This window comes from Nelumbo lutea, chromosome 3 (genome assembly GCF_056320005.1).
Source record: "Nelumbo lutea isolate HS-2025 chromosome 3, American lotus-T2T, whole genome shotgun sequence".
Lineage (NCBI taxonomy): Eukaryota > Viridiplantae > Streptophyta > Magnoliopsida > Proteales > Nelumbonaceae > Nelumbo > Nelumbo lutea.
In genome coordinates, this window is record NC_142686.1 from 57860269 (window position 1) to 57880521 (window position 20253).

General features: G+C 40.4%; 1 protein-coding gene across 2 annotated transcripts in view; it reads right to left on the reverse strand.

Moving 5' to 3' along the window:
* Positions 1-20253, reverse strand: part of LOC148865149 (uncharacterized) — a 95090-nt gene that overhangs the window by 11375 nt on the left and 63462 nt on the right. For both annotated transcript variants that reach the window (XM_088979907.1, XM_088979908.1), the window contains one exon: positions 13307-13375. In XM_088979907.1, coding sequence (XP_088836033.1) covers positions 13307-13375 — 69 coding nt within the window. The remainder of the gene's footprint in view (positions 1-13306; positions 13376-20253) is intronic.

The following is a 20253-nucleotide window of genomic DNA, read 5'->3' on the forward strand; positions in this document are numbered from 1 at the left end:
TTTTTGCTGATTACAGAAGTAGCCAGTAGAATTGCGGTGAACGTCCAAGCCCAAGAAATATGTAACTGGTCCCAGATCTTTCATCTTAAAGGATTGACTAAGAAGGTGCTTTAACTGATGTATACCATCCTGATCATCTCTAATTTTGAGGAGCTCTGAATGAATCCAACATCTGTGATCACAAATCTAAACCTCCCAAACCAGGTACGAGGGGCCTGCTTAAGGCTATAGAGAAATTTCTTGAGTCTGCAAACTAGGTGAGGTTCATCATAGTAACTAGGAGGAGGTTTCATGTACACGACCACCTTCAAATCCTCATCCAAGAAAGCATTCTTTACATTCTTTACATTCATTTGGAAGTGTCGGGGCTAGAGCTGCTAACTGCTTCCTAAAATAAAGTTGGTGCAACAAGAAGAAGGTGATGTTTCCGAAGTACATACAAGCTCAAAATGCTAAAGAACAGAAACTAAAAGGGTAGAGAACTTTGTGATAAGTTGAAAAAATGAAAGATTTTCGAGAAATATCACATTCCAAGAGATTTTAGTCCGATGAGACTGAGGATCATAATGAATCCCTTATGGTTGGGACTATATCTCAAGAACGCACATAAAACAAATTGCGCAGATAGTTTAGTGTGCTCATGTGGAAGATGAACAAAATAGATGCAACTAAACACATGAAGCATGGATTAGTTTGGAGGAGTCTTAAATAGAGCAGATGATGGAAGAAGGTTGATAAGATGTACAACAGTGTCGGATGCCTCCACCCAAAGGTTGCAGGAGCATGAAAGTCAAGGAGGGTTCTAACAACACTTAGAATATGGCCATTTTTGCGTTTCAACTTCATTTTGTTAAGGAGTGCCAAGACAAGACTTCTAAGACTATACCATGGCGTTGTAAGTAGGCCTAAAATTCCCCATCAATGTACTCTCCTCCTGAATATGAACGGAGAGTACTAATGATAACATTAAATTGTGTGGTCACTCTAGCATGAAATAGTTTAAATAATAGCAAATGCATCTGATTTATTTCAAAGAAAGTATATCCATGTATAATGGGTATAGTCATCAACAAATGTTATCTAAAACCCATCGTGGAAATTATTGCAGACGACCAAACATCACTGTGCACTAACTGAAATGGTGCAATAGCACGAGTAGAAGAAATAAGAAATGGTAAAACATGGCATTTACTTAAACAACAAGACAAGCAAGTTCAATCCATATTCTTGGAAATAGAAGAAGATAATGGTAAGCATCTAGATGAAATAAGTAAATCAAGTTTCTTTGCAAAAAAATGGCCCAACTGATGATGCCAAATATTCCAATCATTATTACAAGATAAGGAAGTAGTAGAAAATAAACAAGAAGAACTCATTGCTAGGGAAGTAGGTCTCTTCTCAAAGTCCAGAGCGAATAGCCATTCTAGCCTTCACCCCTTCCCCTTCACCTCCCTAGTGCGCTAGTCTTGTATCAAACAACCATTAGGTGAAAAGGTGACAATATGACCATGTTCAACAAGTTGACCAACTAATATTAAATTTGTTATAAGTCTAGGAACAAATAGCATCTGTGGTAACTTGAATGAAGAAGAGCAAGAGGTAGACAAGGTGAGATCATTACAACCTACAATATCATGTTTCTCACCATTGGCTATAACAATGTGTTTGGTAGAAGGAAGAAGATAGGATGATTGACCACATGTAGCTCCCGTTATATGATAGGAAGCACTGGAATCTATTATCTAGAGACTAGGAGAAGCACAATAGTAGACACGCTTACCAGACAAGCCAAAAGAAAAAAAAATGTAGAATTCAGAAGAGATTGCCAAGGACATCAACTGCCAAATCTTTTCTTCAGTCATAACATTTCCAGTGTCATTCTTGATCTGAGAAGTGGAGGATGATGTATCATCTGATCCCTCAACCGAAGTCTAATATACCTTGTAATGACTCTTTTTCCCACCAAATTGGTTTCCTTTAGGTGGCATTTTTCTTATTACAATGGGATATCACATGACCAAATTCTTTGCACTTGTAATACTGCACCTTGGATAAGTCCTTCTTTGGTTTGGACTTATCCGTTGCTATAAATACAATATCTACTATATCATTTTTGGAATTCATGACTGATTGAGTGACCATCCTGGTTTCCTCTCTAAGTAATTCACCCAAAATAGTATCAAGTGATGGTACAGTGTCTCTACATAAAATGTTTGATCTTATTACCTCATACTCAGGTCAGAGATGTATAAAAAAGTGCATTACTTTCCATCTGTCAAAATGCTCCTTCAAAGTTTTGATACAAAAAGCTAAGGACATTTCATCCACATGAACAAGCTCATACTCTTGCCAAAAACTAATGAACCCCGCATAGTATTCCTGAATTTTCCTTTCACCTTGGCTGTAGTAAAATATCTTGGTTCCAATCTAATATGACTGTGAGTTGTGGGACTACTGATAAACCTTTTCTAGAAATTCATACATCTCCTTGGTTGTCCAGAAACTCCTCACAGGGATAGCAACATCAGTAGTGACTTAACTTGGAATCCAGGGTGCAGTTTGGGCATTATTAATCTTCCAAGTCTGCAACCCTTTTGCATTAGTCACTTCAAGAATAGTGGTGGGTCCATCAATATAGCCCCACAACCCCTTGCCTTCAACATAAAATTGAAAATGGAACTGCCATAAGGCATAGTTGGTTCCATTGAACTTAATAGGAAGAAAATCACCTCTTTTAGATGCCATAATTGTTAGAATGATATGTTAGAAGGCTTGAGTGTGTTAGAATTCCTATTAGCCCATTCTTATGTTAAACTTATCTTGTAACTGGGCCTTTGCTAATGGGCCTAATCTTGTTTGTCTTAAGTCTTCTGGGTGTCCCATCACTAATCAGGGGTATCCCAATAAATTCTCGTACTTTGTACTTCACTTATATATAAATAAAGGCATGGTCGACTGCAAGTACAGTTCGACAGTTTCAGCATCTCTTCTTCTTCTCCTCTTTTCTGCTACTTCGACTACAGTGGTTCAGCTTTCATGGTATCAGAGCATTGAGCACCTTCCTGGTTACTGCCGACGCCATCTCCTCTTTCTTGCTGTATTTCACTTTTTTTTATCTGGGTTGCTGCTGTGAAACCCTAGGGTTGCAGGAGAATAACACAAGGTTCGACCTAGGGTTTCCCTTGGTTGTAGGTCGCAAAGGAGGTAAGACCCTGAAGCTGGAGTCCTACTAGTTTCTAGTAGTTAGCAGCTATTTGGCTGCTAAGAAGAGGTCTGTATAGGACAGACCTAGTTGAGGACTGGTTTCAGCAGTCCTAGTGTTGTCTGTAAGGAGGGGAACTCCCTTTACAGTTGCAGTATTTGAAGTTCAAGTGGGTATGCATAGCACAGGTCGGTTACCAGCCCAGAACACCTTTTGCTGCTGTAACAGAACTACATCAGAACTGTGACAATCTCAGCAAGTCTGAAACTGTGTTGCGAGCTGTCAGGACCTGCTGAGGTTACTTCGGCTAGTCAGAACCTGCATCAGAACTGATTCAGAAAGACCTTTACAGAACTGTGGCAACTTCAGTTACAGATCATTTCCAGGTTGGTTACTAGCCCTACTCCATCTCTGTGAACTGGTTCAGTTACAGTTTTTTTCCCTTGCTGCTGTACCCGAACTGGTTTAGTCCAAGTGAAGCCTATCTGATGTGCTATCAGTACTGTGAACTCTGTGACTACTTCAGCCAGCCCTAACCAGAACCACCCAACAGTGCTGTGAACAACTCCTTGACCGAAGTTAGGATGTCATCACTATCCGGTGAAGTTTCTTCTAAAGATAACAGACCTGTTATAAGGTCCTCAAACCTGGAGAACCCTAATCTGCATAGCTTGCAGATCACAAGTGTACTATTGGATGAGTATAACTTTAGAGAGTGGTCTGTCTCAGCAAGACTGTTCATTACCTCTCGTGAACTCACAGGCTATTTGGATGGAGATAAAAAGGAACCAGAAATCAGCAGCCCTGAATACACTGTGTGGTGCAAGGAAAATGCCAAAGTTATGTCTTGGTTGCTGGCCTCCATGACTCCTCGGGTGGCCAGAACTGTTCATCATTTTCCTACAGCCACCAAAATCTGGGAGAAAGTATCTAAGACATATGGCCAAAAGAAGAATAATGCTAGAATCTACAGGCTGAACCAAGACATTGCAGCCCTAAGGCAAGGAGACGTGTCTGTGGCAACATACTTTGCAACACTGGAAGGTCTCTGGGAAGAGCTTGACCATCACATGGTTTTGGATTGGGAAAATGCCAGGGATAAGGAGAGGCATGACAAGCAGATTGAGGGCAGAGCCTTCAAGTTCCTAGCAGGATTAGACCCTATATATGAAGGTGTAAGGTCACAGATTCTAGGGAGAGATGAATTACCTGAGCTTCATCATGTTTACTACCTGGTGAGGAATGAAGAAGTAAGGAGAAAGGAGATGCAGGTTGACTCCCAGACACAAGCAACAGAATTATCTGGAGAACATTCAGCCTTAGTATCCACTAAGGGAAGCAGATTTTCAGACAAGAAGTCCCTCAAGTGTACCCATTGTGGTGGTGAGAAACACACAAAGGAGAAATGTTGGGTCTTGTACCCTCATCTGAAGCCAGCTGCTCTGAGAAAGGAAAAAAGGCAACATAAGGGCCACACAGCAAGTGGGAACCTTGCCACCAATAGCAGTAGTGACATCTCACAGAGTACTCAGCCAGTGTCCTCTTCCACCACAAAGCAGGTTGTTGATTCCTCTAAACCAAGTACCTTGGGCTTTACAGCTAGTTAGGTAGAGGTTCTCAGCCGGGCATTAGCCCGTATGAAGAACAATCCTTTAGCTTCCACCTCTCTTGCCAAATCAGGTACAGCCTCTACATTTAATGCAACTAGTTCCATTAGTTCTAGCTCTTGGGTGATTGACTCAGGAGCCACTGACCATATGATACATATGTCCTCATTATTCTCCTCATATCATTTATTGTCTGGCCAGGATAAGATGAGAGTAGCTGATGGGTCCCTCTCCACCATCTCAGGAAAGGGAGTGGTTGACCTAAGCAAGGATCTCTCTCTTAAATCAGTCTTACATGTTCCTAGTCTTACATCAAATTTATTGTCTGTTTCAAAGCTTACAAGAAAATTGAACTGCAATATAACTTTTTTTCCCTCTCATTGTGTTTTCCATGACAGATTGACGAGGAGAACGATTGGGAGTGGTCATGAGTATGAGGGCCTCTACTATTTTGATGCAGATGTCAGTTCAGCACTGCAAGCTTCTGCTACTACTAGTCTAGAAAGTGTGGAGTCAAGAGCAAGGTTGCACTTGTGGCATGCTAGGCTAGGTCATTTGTCTTTTCTTCTTTAGCAATGTTGTTTCCTGATTTATGTAAGGGCATTCCCAGTCAAAGTTTAGCTTGTGATGTGTGTCAAATGTCAAAACAATGCAGATCAATGTATCCAATTTCTAGTAATGAAATTCAAGCCCCTTTTGATTTGGTCCATTCTGATGTTTGGGGTCCTTCACCCATTATCTCCATTGATGGCTTCCGTTATTTTATCAGTTTTATTGACCATTATTCTCGGTGCACTTGGATCTATCTGTTAAAAGGACGTGAAGAAGTTCCACGGATAACTATGATGTTTTGCAAGATGGTTGAAACACAACTTGATAAAAGATTAAACAATTCCGTTCAGACAATGCAGCCGAATATTTTGAAAGATCCCAGAACTCATTCATGGAAGACGAAGGCATGTTACATCAATCATCATGTGCTTACACCCCTCAGCAAAATGGAGTTGCTGAGCGCAAGAACAGGCACCTAATGGAGATAGCTCGAGCTCTATTTTTCTAGCACAATGTGCCCAAGCAATATTGGTCTCAAGCTGTTCTCACTGCATCATACCTGATAAATCGGATGCCATCTAAGGTACTGGGTATGAAGACCCCTTTCTTTGTGTTGTGTCCCACTCTTCCAGAATTTCCTCTTCCCCCACTGGTTTTTGGATGTACATGCTTCATACATGTGAAGGATCCAAAGAAAACCAAGCTGGACCCTAAGGCTACAAAGGGAATTTTTTTGGGTTACTCTCCTACGCAAAAGGGGTATAAGTGTTATGATCCTGTCTCCAAGAGAAAATGTCACCAGAGATGTAGTCTTTTTTGATTCTCAACCCTATTTCCGATCTTCTCAGAATCCTCTTCAGGGGGAGACTAGTGGGATGGAAGAGGATTCTCATTATTCCTTCTTTTTTCTTCCTCTTTCATCACCTTCCACTACTCCTAGCTATAACATTTCAGGTCAACATAGTGAGACTCCCGCTTTGCCAGTTACATCTCCAGCTTCAGCTGATGCTCCTGATGATCCCAGCAGGCAAGAGAAAGAGATACTTACATACAGTAGAAGGAAGAAGGGCCCTCAACCTCACGATTGCAACCAGTTGGACTCAGATCAATCTGTCTCTGCAATCCAAGGTAATTCTGACTCTCTCAATTCAGATTTGGATCTTCCCATTGCTCTCCGTAAGCCTGTTCGTTCTTGCGCAACTCGGCATTCCATAGTTGATTATGTCTCTTACTCACATTTATCACCTACGTATCATTCCTTTGTGTCTACTCTTTCCTCTGTATGTGTCCCTTCCAGATATTCAGAGCGGTATCTGATCCAAGATGGAAAGAAGCCATGAATGAAGAGATGAAAGCAAGAACATGGGAGTTGGTGGACCTGCCAGAAGGGAAAGGCACTGTTGGGTGCAAGTGGGTATTCACAGTAAAGCACAGGGAAGATGGGTCAATTGAAAGATACAAGGCCAGACTTGTGGCAAAGGGATATACACAAAAGGAAGGAATTGACTACAAGGAAACCTTTGCCCCAGTAGCAAAGCTCAACATAATCAAGGTTCTACTATCATTAGCTGCAAAATTCTCTTGGGAACTCCATCAGCTGGATGTGAAGAATGCTTTCCTTAATGGTGATCTACATGAAGAGGTATTCATGGAACCCCCACTTGGATATAATGTTGGAAAGAAGGTGTGTAAACTAAGGAAATCTTTGTATGGCTTGAAGCAATCTCCCCGGGCATGGTTTGAGAGACTTTGTACGGCCATGAAGAAAGTGGGGTACACTCAGAGCAGTGCGGATCATACATTGTTTACAAGGAGACAGGATGAAAAAACTTACAACTCTCATTGTTTATGTGGATGATATGGTGATTACTGGAAATGATGTGAAAGAGATGAAGAGGCTGAAGGAGTTCTTAGCTTCAGAATTTGAGATCAAGGACCTAGGAAATCTGAGATATTTTCTCGGGATTGAAGTTGCTAGATCAAGAGATTGAATCTACATATGTCAACGAAAATATGTGCTAGATCTCCTAGAAGAAACAGGCATGATGGGGTGCAGGCCAGCAGACACACCAATAAAACCGAACCATGGATTACAAGAATCAATGGGTGAGGAATACTGTGATAAGGAAAGGTACCAAAAATTGGTAGGAAAACTGATATACCTATCCCTCACTCGGCCAGACATTGCCTATGCAGTGCATGTTGTCAGTCAATTCATGCACTCTCCAAAGACTCCTCATATGAGAGCAGTGGAAAGAATTCTAAGATACTTGAAAACTTGCCCAGGGAAAGGAATTCTATTCAGGAAGAACAGCAGACTTGGAATTGAAGCTTACACTAATGCTGATTGGGCTGGGTCTATTGGAGACAGAAAGTCAACCTCATGTTACTATACATTCTTGGGAGGAAACCTAATCACATGGCGTAGTAAGAAGCAGAATGTTGTGGCTAGATCAAGTGCAGAAGCAGAATACCGAGCTATGGCACACGGGGTTGCTGAACTCTTATGGCTCAGAACTCTCCTTAATGAGCTTGGTATCAAGACTGAAGGTCCTCTCAAGTTGTATTGTGATAATAAAGCTGCTATCAACATTGCCAATAATCCAGTACAACATGACAGGACAAAACATATTGAAATTGATCGACACTTTGTAAGAGAGAGAATTGTTTCAGGGGAACTTTGTGTGCCTTATACTCCATCAGAAATGCAGATTGCAGATGTTTTAACAAAAGGGCTGGCAACTACAAAGTTCAAGGACATACTTGGCAAGCTAAACATGATTGATATCCATGTTTAGCTTGAGGGGGAGTGTTAGAATGATATGTTAGAAGGCTTGAGTGTGTTCGGCTGATCAGAATTCCTATTAGTCCATTCTTTTGTTAAACTTATCTTGTAACTAGGCCTTTGCTAATGGGCCTAATCTTGTTTATGTCTTAAGTCTTCTGGGTGTCCCATCACTAATCAGGGGTATCCCAGTAAATTCTTGTACTTTGTACTTCACTTATGTATAAATAAAGGCATGGTCGACTGCAAGTACAGTTCGACAGTTTCAGCATCTCTTCTTCTTAACCTCTTTTCTGCTACTTCGACTACAGTGGTTCAGCTTTCAATAATAAAGGAAAAGATGAAGAAAATAGTTCTCTAACAGGCTGAAAACAACAAAGGAATATGTTTACAGTTCAAAAGGAAAGGTTCATAGACAAACCGAACAAAAGGAGGGATCAAAACCCCAGCAAACCAACTCCAGTCTTCAACAAATTCCTAGCGCTGTAGGAACAGCCTAGGGTGACACCAGATCTAAATATTTAGAGCAAACAAACCAGTTTTTTGAAAGAAAAACCCGAAAAACTGACTTGAGTAGAATCTCAATCCAGAAAATCCAGATTTCTTGTCTTAATCAGAACAGTCCAAGAAAGAAGGATATGGTAGTCTGAAAAGGTTGAGAAATAGACCCAACTTGATGCTGAATATAAGAGAGCAAAGTTTGAGATCAAATCCAAATAGAACAAACCTCACGTGAACAATAGACGAGAACAATAACATGAATAATAACCGTGAACAGTAACTCAATTGTTAGTCTTCCATGGTTCACTAAAATAATTCCTACACTAAACCTACTCCGATACCATGTCAGTGCAGTTCGTACAAGAGAGAACACAACAAATTTGGGGCAGGTCTAATGTATCGACCACACCAAGAAGACGCTATTTATATTAAAAGATGTAAAAGAACACTTTTGTCCTTATAATACAATAAGTATGTACAAAGTAAAATGAATAGAAAACGAATGGTACAACATGAAAAGATTTAAAAGAACACTTCTGTCTCTAGATATGTAACTGTCTCCGACTTTCCTCACTGCTAACTTAGGACAAGGTAACTTCATCTTTTGCTAGAATATTCTGTCTTGCAATGTCATACTCAGGATTGAGTCTAGTGAGGAACTCAAAGACCTGATTTCTCTCTACTTACTTCCCATGAGTCTTAGAATCTTTAATACACCCCCACACAACAGTCTCCATCAAGTCAATCTCCTTCCAAAGAGATATCAGCACAAAAAAATAAACAGCCAAAGGTTTCCTCCCGTCTTAAATTATTGACATCATTCTTCAGCTTGTAAGCCCTAGCAAGATTGAACTTCTGGAAATAGATCTCAGTAACGCTGTCCCACACCTCTTCTGCAGTCTCCATCCACAAGTAATGCTGACTGACATGAGGTTGCATGGAATTCACTAACCAACCTACTACAATGTAGTTTCCTTGCATCCACCTCTCTAAGGTAGGGTCATCGCCCACAGATTTCTTCTTGGTCCTAGTGATGTACCCCCATTTCCCTCTACTACATACATGAATCTTTATAGACTAAACCAAGCTAAAATATTGGCTTCATCCAACTTTATTGAGATTACTGCCCCTAACAGAGTCTCCACAGACCCTCCTGGACCAAACCCGGAGTCGGTGGAGAGTTTAATCTCACCTCTAGTTAGCTCCATTGGCCATATGGAGATAAACGAAAATCAAAACAGGGTGTTACTAGTCAAAACTTATTGTCCTAAGTCAAAAACTGCTCTTTAAACAACCAAATTAGGGTTTTCACCAGACCTGGTCACCTGTAATGGGATTTTCAACAAAGATAATAAGTTGAAAGGCTAGAGAGGACACTTTTAATTAAAGTTATTCTCCCTCCCAATGAGAGGTACTTTGACTTCCAACCATCCAACCTCCTTTCAACTCTCTCCATTATTGGTCTCCACAAGGCACCAGAATTTGAAGCTTCTCCTATTAGCATATCCAGATACGTGAAGGGAAGCTTTCCAATTTTGCACTCAAAAGCATTGGCACGGTCTAGCAGCACTTCCTCCTCAATAGCTCCCACTCCAATCACCACACTTTTTGCAAGATTAACCTTCAGACCTGATAACAATTAAAATTTTGCCAAAATTTCCCTAAAATTTGACACTTGTTCCACCAAAGCATCCAGGAAGATCAGGGTATCATTTGCATATTGTAGATGAGATATGCAAGGACCATCCCTTCCTAACTTAAATCCCTTTGCATACTTCTCCACAAAAGTAGGTTCAGAACCTCCATGACCAAAACAAATAACATTGGGGAGATTGGATCTTCTTGCTTCAAGCCTCTTGAAGCTTGAAAAACTCGAGGAAATTCCATTTAGAAGGATCGAAAATGAAACTATAGACATGCATGCATACATCCAAGATCTCCATCTTTCTCCAAAACCCATTAACCTTCGAACTTCCTCTAAGAATCCCCATTCAAACTAGGCCTGGTCTCCCACTTCTTAATCTGGCATCAATGCAATCACTTGCCACTAAAACTCCATCTAAAATTTGTCTCCCTTCCACAAATGTCATTTGTGACTCCCCTACAACTTCATGTAGAACTCTTCTCAACCTTTTTGATAAAACTTTAGCCAACTTATATGGGCTGCTAATTAGACTTATTGGTCTAAAATCCTTTAGATTCATTGCACCTTCCTTCTTTGGGATCAAGGAAATGAAAGTAGAATTTGTTGGTTTCTCCAAATTTCTCTCTCTATGGAATTCCTGAAACATCAGTTCAAAAGTCTCCTTCCAAAATGCTCCAGCATGACTTTATGAATGTAAAGTTGAAGTCGTCTGGCCCGGGGATTTGTCCCCATTTATGTCTTTTAAGGCCTCTTTGATTTCCTCCAAACTGAAGTCACTTCCAATCCAGAAGGATAATGTTTCACTCAGCTTTTTGGGAACCAGCTCCCCTAGAAACATCCAATTCTACACTCTTGAAGTATACAGCTTCTTATAGAAATCCACAACCCTCTCCTGAATTCCTGACCACTCCTCCACTACCTCCCCATCTACCTGAATTCTTGAGATTAAACTTCTTCTCCTCCTTGCACTAGCATAGGCATGAAAAAACGTTGTATTTTTGTCACATGCTTTCGGAGAAGTCAGTCTGGACTTTTGTCTCCAACTTTCCTCCTCCCTATGAATCAAAAATTTCAACTCTAACTCCAATCTGTCTCTCTCTGCTCTCTCTTCTCTAGATAGATCCCCCACCTCTTCCAGCCTATCTAAGTTAGCCATTTTCTTTAAGATTTCATTTTTTCTTACCCCCACATTACCAAAAGCCGACACATTCCATCTCTTTAATTCCTCCTTCAGAAACTGCAACTTTCTAACCAATTTCAACCCCATTGATCCCTTCACTTGCAAACCTTTCCATTTTTCTTTCACCCAATCCAAGAAATCTGGGTGATCCATCCACATGTTCTCAAATTTAAACGGTCATGGGTCTGAAGTCACTACCAACTTTCTCAGCAGAATTGGCTTATGATCTGACATAATATATGGTAAGGCTTCTTGGATCAAATGATCTTTGTGGTCCACCCAATCTCCAGTATAGAGGAATCTATCCAGCCTTCTTAAAATAGGAGGAAATTGTCCATTTTTCCAGGTATATTTGCAACCATATATGGGTGGGTCAGTTAGGCCATTTCTCCTGATAAAATCCCCAAAACTCCTCGCTCCTGCACTTTCACTTTCATCCCTCCCCCCTTCCATCTCTTCCACTCTTCTAACAATATTGAAGTCTCCTCCCAGACACCATGGACCTTACCACTCCCTTCTCGCTTCTTCCAGTTCCTCCCACATTGTCACCCTTTCCCCTTCTACGTTTGGACCATAAACATTTGTGAGTCCCCATTGCCATCCCCCTTCCACCATCTGAAAGCAAATTGAGATGGAATATCTCCCTTTTTCTACCCCCAATTTCCTGATACTTTTGGAATTCCAAAACACCACCAAGCCTCCCAGTAGGCCCTCCGCATTCACCTCTGCCCAATCTACACTACTTGAACCCCAAATCTCATTCTTCAAGATCATGTCAAAGGCTTCCAGCTTAGTTTTTTGTAGTAGCACCGTATCAGGATATTGAATTCTCAAAAAACTTTTCACTCTCCCTTCTATCTTCTCTCAGCCCTCTCACATTCCACGTAATCCGTTTCATTTTCTATCGCAGCCTCCACCCACTTACTCTGCCAGCTGTTACTCTTCATCAACCATGACCTCCACCTCTCCTTCCCCTTCCTTCCCCAGCTCTTCCTCTCCTTCCACGAAAGTAACTGCTAAAGCAGTTTGAAGGGAACAAGGTGGAGAAAAAGAATGAGATACCTCAATCTCCCTACTCTGATACCATGTAACAGAGCTGTATTAGTATTCAGACAAGGAAGAGAGAGAGAGAGAAAGGCAAGGGAGAGAAGAGAAAGAGAGATTAGACAAGAGAAAACAGCCAAACCTCTCTTAGAAGAGAAAATCATAGTCTAATCTCTCTAAGAAAGTTGGCCCAGCACATATATATATTAATAAAGAATAAGTGCAAGTACAATAATGCCCCTGTTTATGATAATTCTAGGACTGGAGTGCCCTTATTTTCTTTTGGTAATTACTAGATTACCCTGCCTCCCAAGACTCCAACATAAAACAGCTCTCTCAACAATCAGGTTTCTAACAATGAAGGATCTGCTTTAAATCTCTTTCCAGTTTCAATTAGCCTGCTTTCTCCCATTGATCAGAGATGTCATTTTTCCTTTTCACCTTTTTTCACTGGGCTCCAGGAATATCTTGATTTTGGGCAGAGATCCCCTCTGCTATAGCTCTGTTTGCAAGAGGATTTGGAAGGAAAGGGCACACAGAACTTTCTATAAGGAGAACTATTCGGTTCATTTTGTGCCAATACCGGTAGCTTCATCATAGACTACTCATTTAGCTCTTAAATAATTGGTGCTTTCATAGAAGAGATTTTGCATTTGATGGGAATCATGCAATGCTGTTGTGTATAGAGAGTTACACACTGTAAAGAAGCATTTACTTCTGTAATTTTATACATCCTCATAAGGAAATGAATATTTTTATTGCTCAAAGAAAATAAAGAAAATGAGAGTACCTTGAGATGGGAAGAATTAGATGATTCTGTTGCCAAAGCTTGAATCAACTCTTCTTTCTCTGATGCTAACTGCAAAAATACAACTTTTCTTGTTAATGTAAACGACTTGATATTCTGAACTACTCAGTGTGATTTAATATGATAAATTCATAAAACTCCTGTACAATCTGTTGTAAGTCTTAATGTTGAATGGGCCGGGCCATTACTTCAGTTTATATCTTTTTGGGTGTAATGGGCAAAGTTACTCATTTCTTAAATCTGTTTATGTTTAGTCCACATAATGAAGCGCAACCTTGCAATTTCTCATGTTTTTACGTTACATTTAAATCCCATCCTGATCTGAACAGAACAAGACTGCCGCCCCATTTTCTTATTCTCTTCTCCTCTAGTCTTCTCTATTTTCTCCTCTTATCTTGCTCAAAAAACTTCATGGTATCAGAGCAATAGGAGTTCTTTTTTTTTTTTGTTAAGACTAAAATCTGTTTTTTCTTTTTCCTCTTCTTTTCTCTCCGGAAGTTGTTCTACTGAAACCCTAAGCAGCTTGTGGGTCACTAAGGAGTTGGCATCCTGTTTGTAGGGTTTCTTCCTTGGAGAAGAGACCAAAGCAACCCTAAGCAGCCTTTGGTTATGCCCTATTAGGGTAAGAAGAAGGAGTGAAGTCTGTGGACTGCTAGCGAGACCTGAGTTTCAGATCTAGTTTCTGTACAGCAGAAGAAGAGGCATTGGCTGTTGCAAGACAGTGAGGTTCTACTCCAGCAGAACTATTAGGAGGTGAAGAAGCTCTATGTTCTGCTATTCTGCACCCAGAATTTGTATGATCTGAATTCTGGACAGCTTCTTGGAGTTTTGGGCTGTCATCAGTCGTTCTGGACTCTTGAACTGATTACAGTCGCAGTCAGGTTTGTTGCTGAGACTGTTTCTTGCTTTCTTAAGTTAGGCAGTCAAGTTGGGATGTTGTTTTTGTGCTGCTGGTGTCTCTGAGTTGGTGTACTCCCATTATAAGGATGTCCTCCACTACTGAGGTCTCTTCCAAGGAAACTAGGTTAGGGGAGGGTCTTCCCAATCTTGAAAGCCCTACCCTACAGATTACTGACATTAAGTTGGATGAGTACAATTATGTGGAGTGGGCTATTTCAGCTAGACTTGCCATAATCAGTAGAGGAATGGAGGGATATATTAATGACCAGATTGTTGAACCAAAGAAGGAGCAACCTGAATATTGGGAAGAGGAAAAATTTTGGCTTCTTCATTCCATGACACCTAGGATCACTAGAACTGTGCAGCACTATGGTACTGCATACAAGATATGGGATAAACTTCTAAGAACATATGGGCAGAGGAAAAATTTTGCAAGGATATACAGGCTGAATGAAGACATTGCAGCCATGTTCCAAGGAGAACTCATTGTGACAACATATTTTGCAACTCTTGAAGGCCTTTGGAAGAACTTGCCCATCACTTGATATTGGACTGGAAGAGTACCAAGGATAAAGAGAACAATGACAAACAAGTTGAAGAATGGAGAATCTTCAAGTTTCTTGCAGGTCTGAATTCTTCTTATGAAAGCACTTGCTCTCAGATTTTGGGAAGGGATGAACTACTTGACCTTCGGCATGTCTTTTACCTAATAAGGAATGAGGAGTTGAGGAGGAAAGAGATGGGAAGTGAGGTTCAGTTTCAACCAACTGAACAATAAGCCCTTGTAGCTCTAAGGAAGAATAAGAAGTAATATAAATGTCCTAATGGTGCTGGCCATGTCACAAGTTCAAATGTGGTTGATTGTAGTAAGAAGAATACTACTCCAAGTGTTTCCCTTCATTCTGGACCGGCTTCTAGTAATTCCAGTCTCCCTGACTTTACAGCTGAGGAGGTAGACCTTCTGAACAGAGCTATGGCTCGTCTGGAACAGCTTTCATTTGCTTCATTTGCTAAGATAGGTATAGCTTCTGCCTTCAATGTTATCCAACCATCTTCCCCATGCCCCTAGGTGATTGATTCAGGGGCTTCAGGACATACGACTAGTGTATCCTCTTTGTTCAACTCATATTATCCTTTTCCTGACCAGGGCAAAGTAAAAATTGTTAATGACTCTCTTTCTAGCATTTCTGGGAAGGGAGACATTATGTTTGGAAATGATCTACCTATGAAATCTGTGTTGCATGTTCCTACCTTTACTACTAATTTGTTGTTTGTGTCTCAAGTTACCAAAGATCTAGACTGTTGTTTGACTTTCTTTCCCACTCATTGTGTGTTTCAGGACTGGTTGATGAGACGAACGACTGGGAGTGGTTGTGAGGCTGGAGGACTCTATTACCTAAATGAAGATATTGATGCTGCTATCCAGGTGTCAAGTGGTGGGGACAGAAATAGTCGGGAGTTAGTTACTAAAGTATTTTTGTGGCATGCTATACTTGACCATTTATCTTTTCCTTCATTGAATGTTTTGTTTCCTGAGCTATTTGAAAAGGTGTCATTAGAAAATCTTTGGTGTGGTGTGTCAAATGTCCAAGCATCGTAAGAGAACCTATCAAAAATCTATAAATGAAATTTCCAATCCTTTTGATTTAGTGGATTCAGTTGTGTGGGGCCCTTCTCCTGTTGTTTCTTTGGATGGCTATTGCTATTTTATTAGTTTTATTGATTATTTCTTTTGATGTATGTGGAAATATTTAATGAAAGACAGAAATGAAGTTCCTGGAATTACTATAATTTTCTATAAAATGATTGAGACACAATTTGGGACGAAAGTAAAGAAGTTTCGATCAAACAATGCAGCTGAATATTTTGAGAGTTCCTTGAAGATGAAGGAATCCTCCATCAGTCATCTTGTACTTATACTCCACAACAAAACAGAGTTGCAGAAAGGAAAATCGCCACTTACTTGAAACTACTCGTGCTTTATTGTTCCAGCACAAGGTTACAAAGAAGTTTTGGTCACATGCATTGCTTATTGCCTCTTATCTAATAAATAGGATGCCATCCAGGGTGTTGTGCATGCAGACTCCACTTTCAGCCCTTTCTCTACCACCCAAGGTATTTAGTTGTGTGTTTTATCCATGTCACGAATCCAACGAGAACAAAATTGGAAACTAAGGCTATTCGTAGTGTTTTCCTTCGCTATTCTCCTACTCAAAAGGGCTAGAAGTATCTTGATTCTCACACTGGGAGGAAGTCTGTTACCAAAGATCTTACATTTTTTGAATCCCAGTCATTCTTTGAGCCTCCCTGAGGTAAATCCTTTCTTGCCTTAGCCCGCCTTTGGTAACAAACTTCCTCTGAGGTAAATCCTTTCTTGCCTTAGCCTCATCTTGATTACTCACTTCCATCCTCTCCATCTTCTTCCTCTGATCCATCTTGCCATGAAAAGATTTCTACAGCTCCTAACCTAGCCACCCCCCAAACCACTATGCATGATGGAATGGAGATGAGTGTGTATAAAAGAAAAAGGAAAAGGGTTTCTTATGAGACTCACTCATGTACTTTGCACCTAACCCAAATGAAGTTCATGATCAATCGAGGGGCTCTCAACTTGGTCAAGGTATTGTTTCTAAATTTGATTTGGACATACCCATAGCTCCACAAAAGCAGACTCACTCATGTACTTTGCACCGAATATCAAAGTTTGTTTCATACTCTCATCTCTCTCCTACCTATTACTCCTTTCTGTCTACTTTGTCTTCTGTTACTATTCCTTCCAGGTATTCAGAAGCTATTCTTGATCCCAAATGGATAGAAGCAATGAATAAAGAAATGAAAGCACCTCTGAAGATTAGAACCTAGAAGTTAGTGGATCTACCACATGGGAAGAAAACTGTGGGTTGCAAGTGGGTTTACATAGTAAAATACAAGGCAGATGGATCAGTACAGAGATACAAGGCACAACTAGTTACTAAAGGATTCGCTCGGAGAGAGGGCATTGATCACAAGGAAACATTTTCTCCTGTTGCAAAATCGAATATCAAATGCATTCTTCTCTGTTTAGTTGTAAACTTCTCTTGGGAATTGCATCAACTTGATTTCAAGAATGCACTTCTAAATGGACTCCAGGAAGAAGTTTATATGGATCCTGCGCTGGGGTATGACATGAAAGGAAGAGTTTGCAAGTTAAGAAGAGATTCATTTTATGGCTAAAAACAATCTCCAATAGCATGGTTTCAGAGACCATACCTTATTCTATAAGAATAAAAATGACAAATTTGCTACCTTTTTTGTGTATGTCCATGATATGGTGATCACAAGGAATGATACAAAGGAGATTCAAACATTAAAGGATTTTCTGGCATCAGAATTTGAAACCAAGGACCTTACCCCTATAAAATACTTCCTTGTAATAGAAGTTCCTACATCTAAGGAAGGGATTCATATATGCCAACAGAAATATGCTTTGGATTTATTGAAGGAAATAGGAAAGTTGGGGAGTAGACCTGATGGCGTTCCAATTGAACAGAAACATGGATTGCAAGAAGGTGAAGAAGATGAGTTTCTCACTAACAGGGAGAGGTATCAACACCTAGTAGGTAAACTTCTGTATTTATCCCTTACTAGATCAGATATTGCTTACGCTCCTCACATTGTGAGCCAATACAGATGGCGTATGCTGATCTCAGTTGATCAGAAACCTGATAAAACTTCAGCGGAAAAACATAGAAATAACAAAAGAAGAAGAAGAAAAGAGAAGAGAAGAGAAGAAAAATGAGAAGAAGAAAGGGCGCAGGATAGAATCTTCTACTACCCAGAATTTTTATTTATATACTCTTATTAAAACATAGAACATAAAGACACCTATGCCCCTGCCACCCAACTCACTCCTTAGTCAATAATGACAGAAATAACAATAGGCCCAGTAAGGCCCAGAAAACTAATAAACAGAATAGTAATAGGCCCAAAATAATAAATAAATAAAAAGAAAAAAAACTGGGAATGGTAAGGACTTCACTAAAACTAGTCTATTTCTCCACTCCCCCTCAAGTTGGGAATAGATATTAGTCATTCCCAACTTGCATAAATCTATCTCTAATTTGACTCTTGTAACTGCTTTGGTGAAGAGATCGGGCAGTTGAATTAACAATCCAAAAATGGCTAGTGTTGTTAGACAGTTTTTGTATGCCCTTAGCTTCAATCTGACTTGATGTACTTTTGTTATTTAGTGGAAATAAATAAAGTGCATGTTTGATCCATGTTGTTTGGTTTAATTCTGTGTAAAACCCTAAAACTGGACATTTATAGAGACTCATGTTAGTTTTAAATGTTCACAGCCGTTGGATAAGTCTAGGGAGATTTATCCTGCCAAGGCTGATGCTAGTGTGCCACCAAGTGTTGGGATGGCCTGTCTCAGCCATCAAGGTAAGACCCGAGGCACATGCAGTATGGGATTACTTGAATCCTTGAACCGGACCAGATTTCCAGTCTTGCCCTGGACCTTGGAGATAGATGGCAAAACTGGAAAGTTACTCCTAACCCCTAGACTCGATTATGACACTTCACTAGGCGTTGGATCAGGCTGCCTTTGATATGCCAATAAGTGAGATCCTTAGGGGGATCAAAACCTGGGTATGTTGGGGCAGTTTGAGAATTCATCTGAGTGGGTGATCATAGTGACAGAATCAGCCACTTTGTCGGACAAAGGGTAATGATCGGGAATGCACTCTCTCTAATGGAAACCAAACTGCCGGTAGTTGATTTCAATCGTTGGAATTTTGTTTTGCAAAATTAATATATTTATATATATATATATATATATGTACGGTTTCAAATTGTTTGCAAATGGTTTTAATTCCCAGGATCCATGTGAGAGGAGAGTGCGGCACTGTTCCTTGCAGCCGAGGGAGAGGTCCTCTCTTGTCGGGCAGTGCTTGATCATTAAGGGCTGAGAGGTTAAGTGTAAGACCATTGAGGATAATACCTGATGGGCTAATCTTGCACCTGCCCACAGTCCCTGGGTTTTTATAAGATGGCTTGGCCCAGGGACCACTTAATGTAAGTGTTGGGCCCATAGGGTCCATATGATGGACTCAAGGGGTTCATTGAGTTTTTCAGTGAATTCGGCTGGGCCTTGTATTAAAGGCTGGGCCGAACCCATGTGGCTGGTGTGTAGATCAATGCTTGGGTCCCACGCCATACAAAGAAGCCCAACTGGGCAGCAGATTGGAAAGTAATTAGACACTGAACACTTAATGGGCCAGAAGCCCATTTCGAGGTGGGCTGATATGATCACCCATCCTTGGGGCGAATCTGAGATTAATCTTAGTAAAAGGATTGGGCCTTTAGCCTTATCCACTCTTGGAGACCAAATTCAAATTAGATTTGAATCTGGTAACCTCCTGATAAGATCAGGAGTAAGCTAACTTTATCTGTAGATAGGATTAAGATAATCCCCTATCCAAATACTGATTTGGATTGGGATAACTCCTAATTAGGAGGTTTCTTAATCAAGAAGAAAGGAGGAGAAACCCTAACCAAAAAGGAGAAAAATACAACAGATTTCGAAAGAAAAAAAAAAGAAAAATCGCAAGAAAGGTTCCTGCGAATTGAGATCAGATCTCATACTCCAGAAAAGAAAGAAGAAGCAGTTCAGCTTTTTCGCTTTTAGAGTTCTCCTCCTGCCGCCGCCATCTGTTTTTGCAAGATTAGATCTTTGCAGAAAAAGAAAGTCAAGAAATCTGTTCTTGACATTAGTCTTGCAACAAAGACTAAAAGGATTCAGTGTTTAGTGTTTCCAGAGGATTCTTGTGAAGGATCCAGTGTGTAGGACGCACCCTACTGGTTCTGTTCCATCCACAGCTGTGTCATCTTCAGCAGGAACGGATCTTGGAGCATTCTTTGGGCGTGAACACCAACTTTGGGAGATACTGCTTCTCCGGATCAGGTATATTCCTCCCATTTATCTTTTGGTACAGATCTGGTTTGATTATGGTTCAAGTAGGATCCTTGAATATTGTATTCTAAAT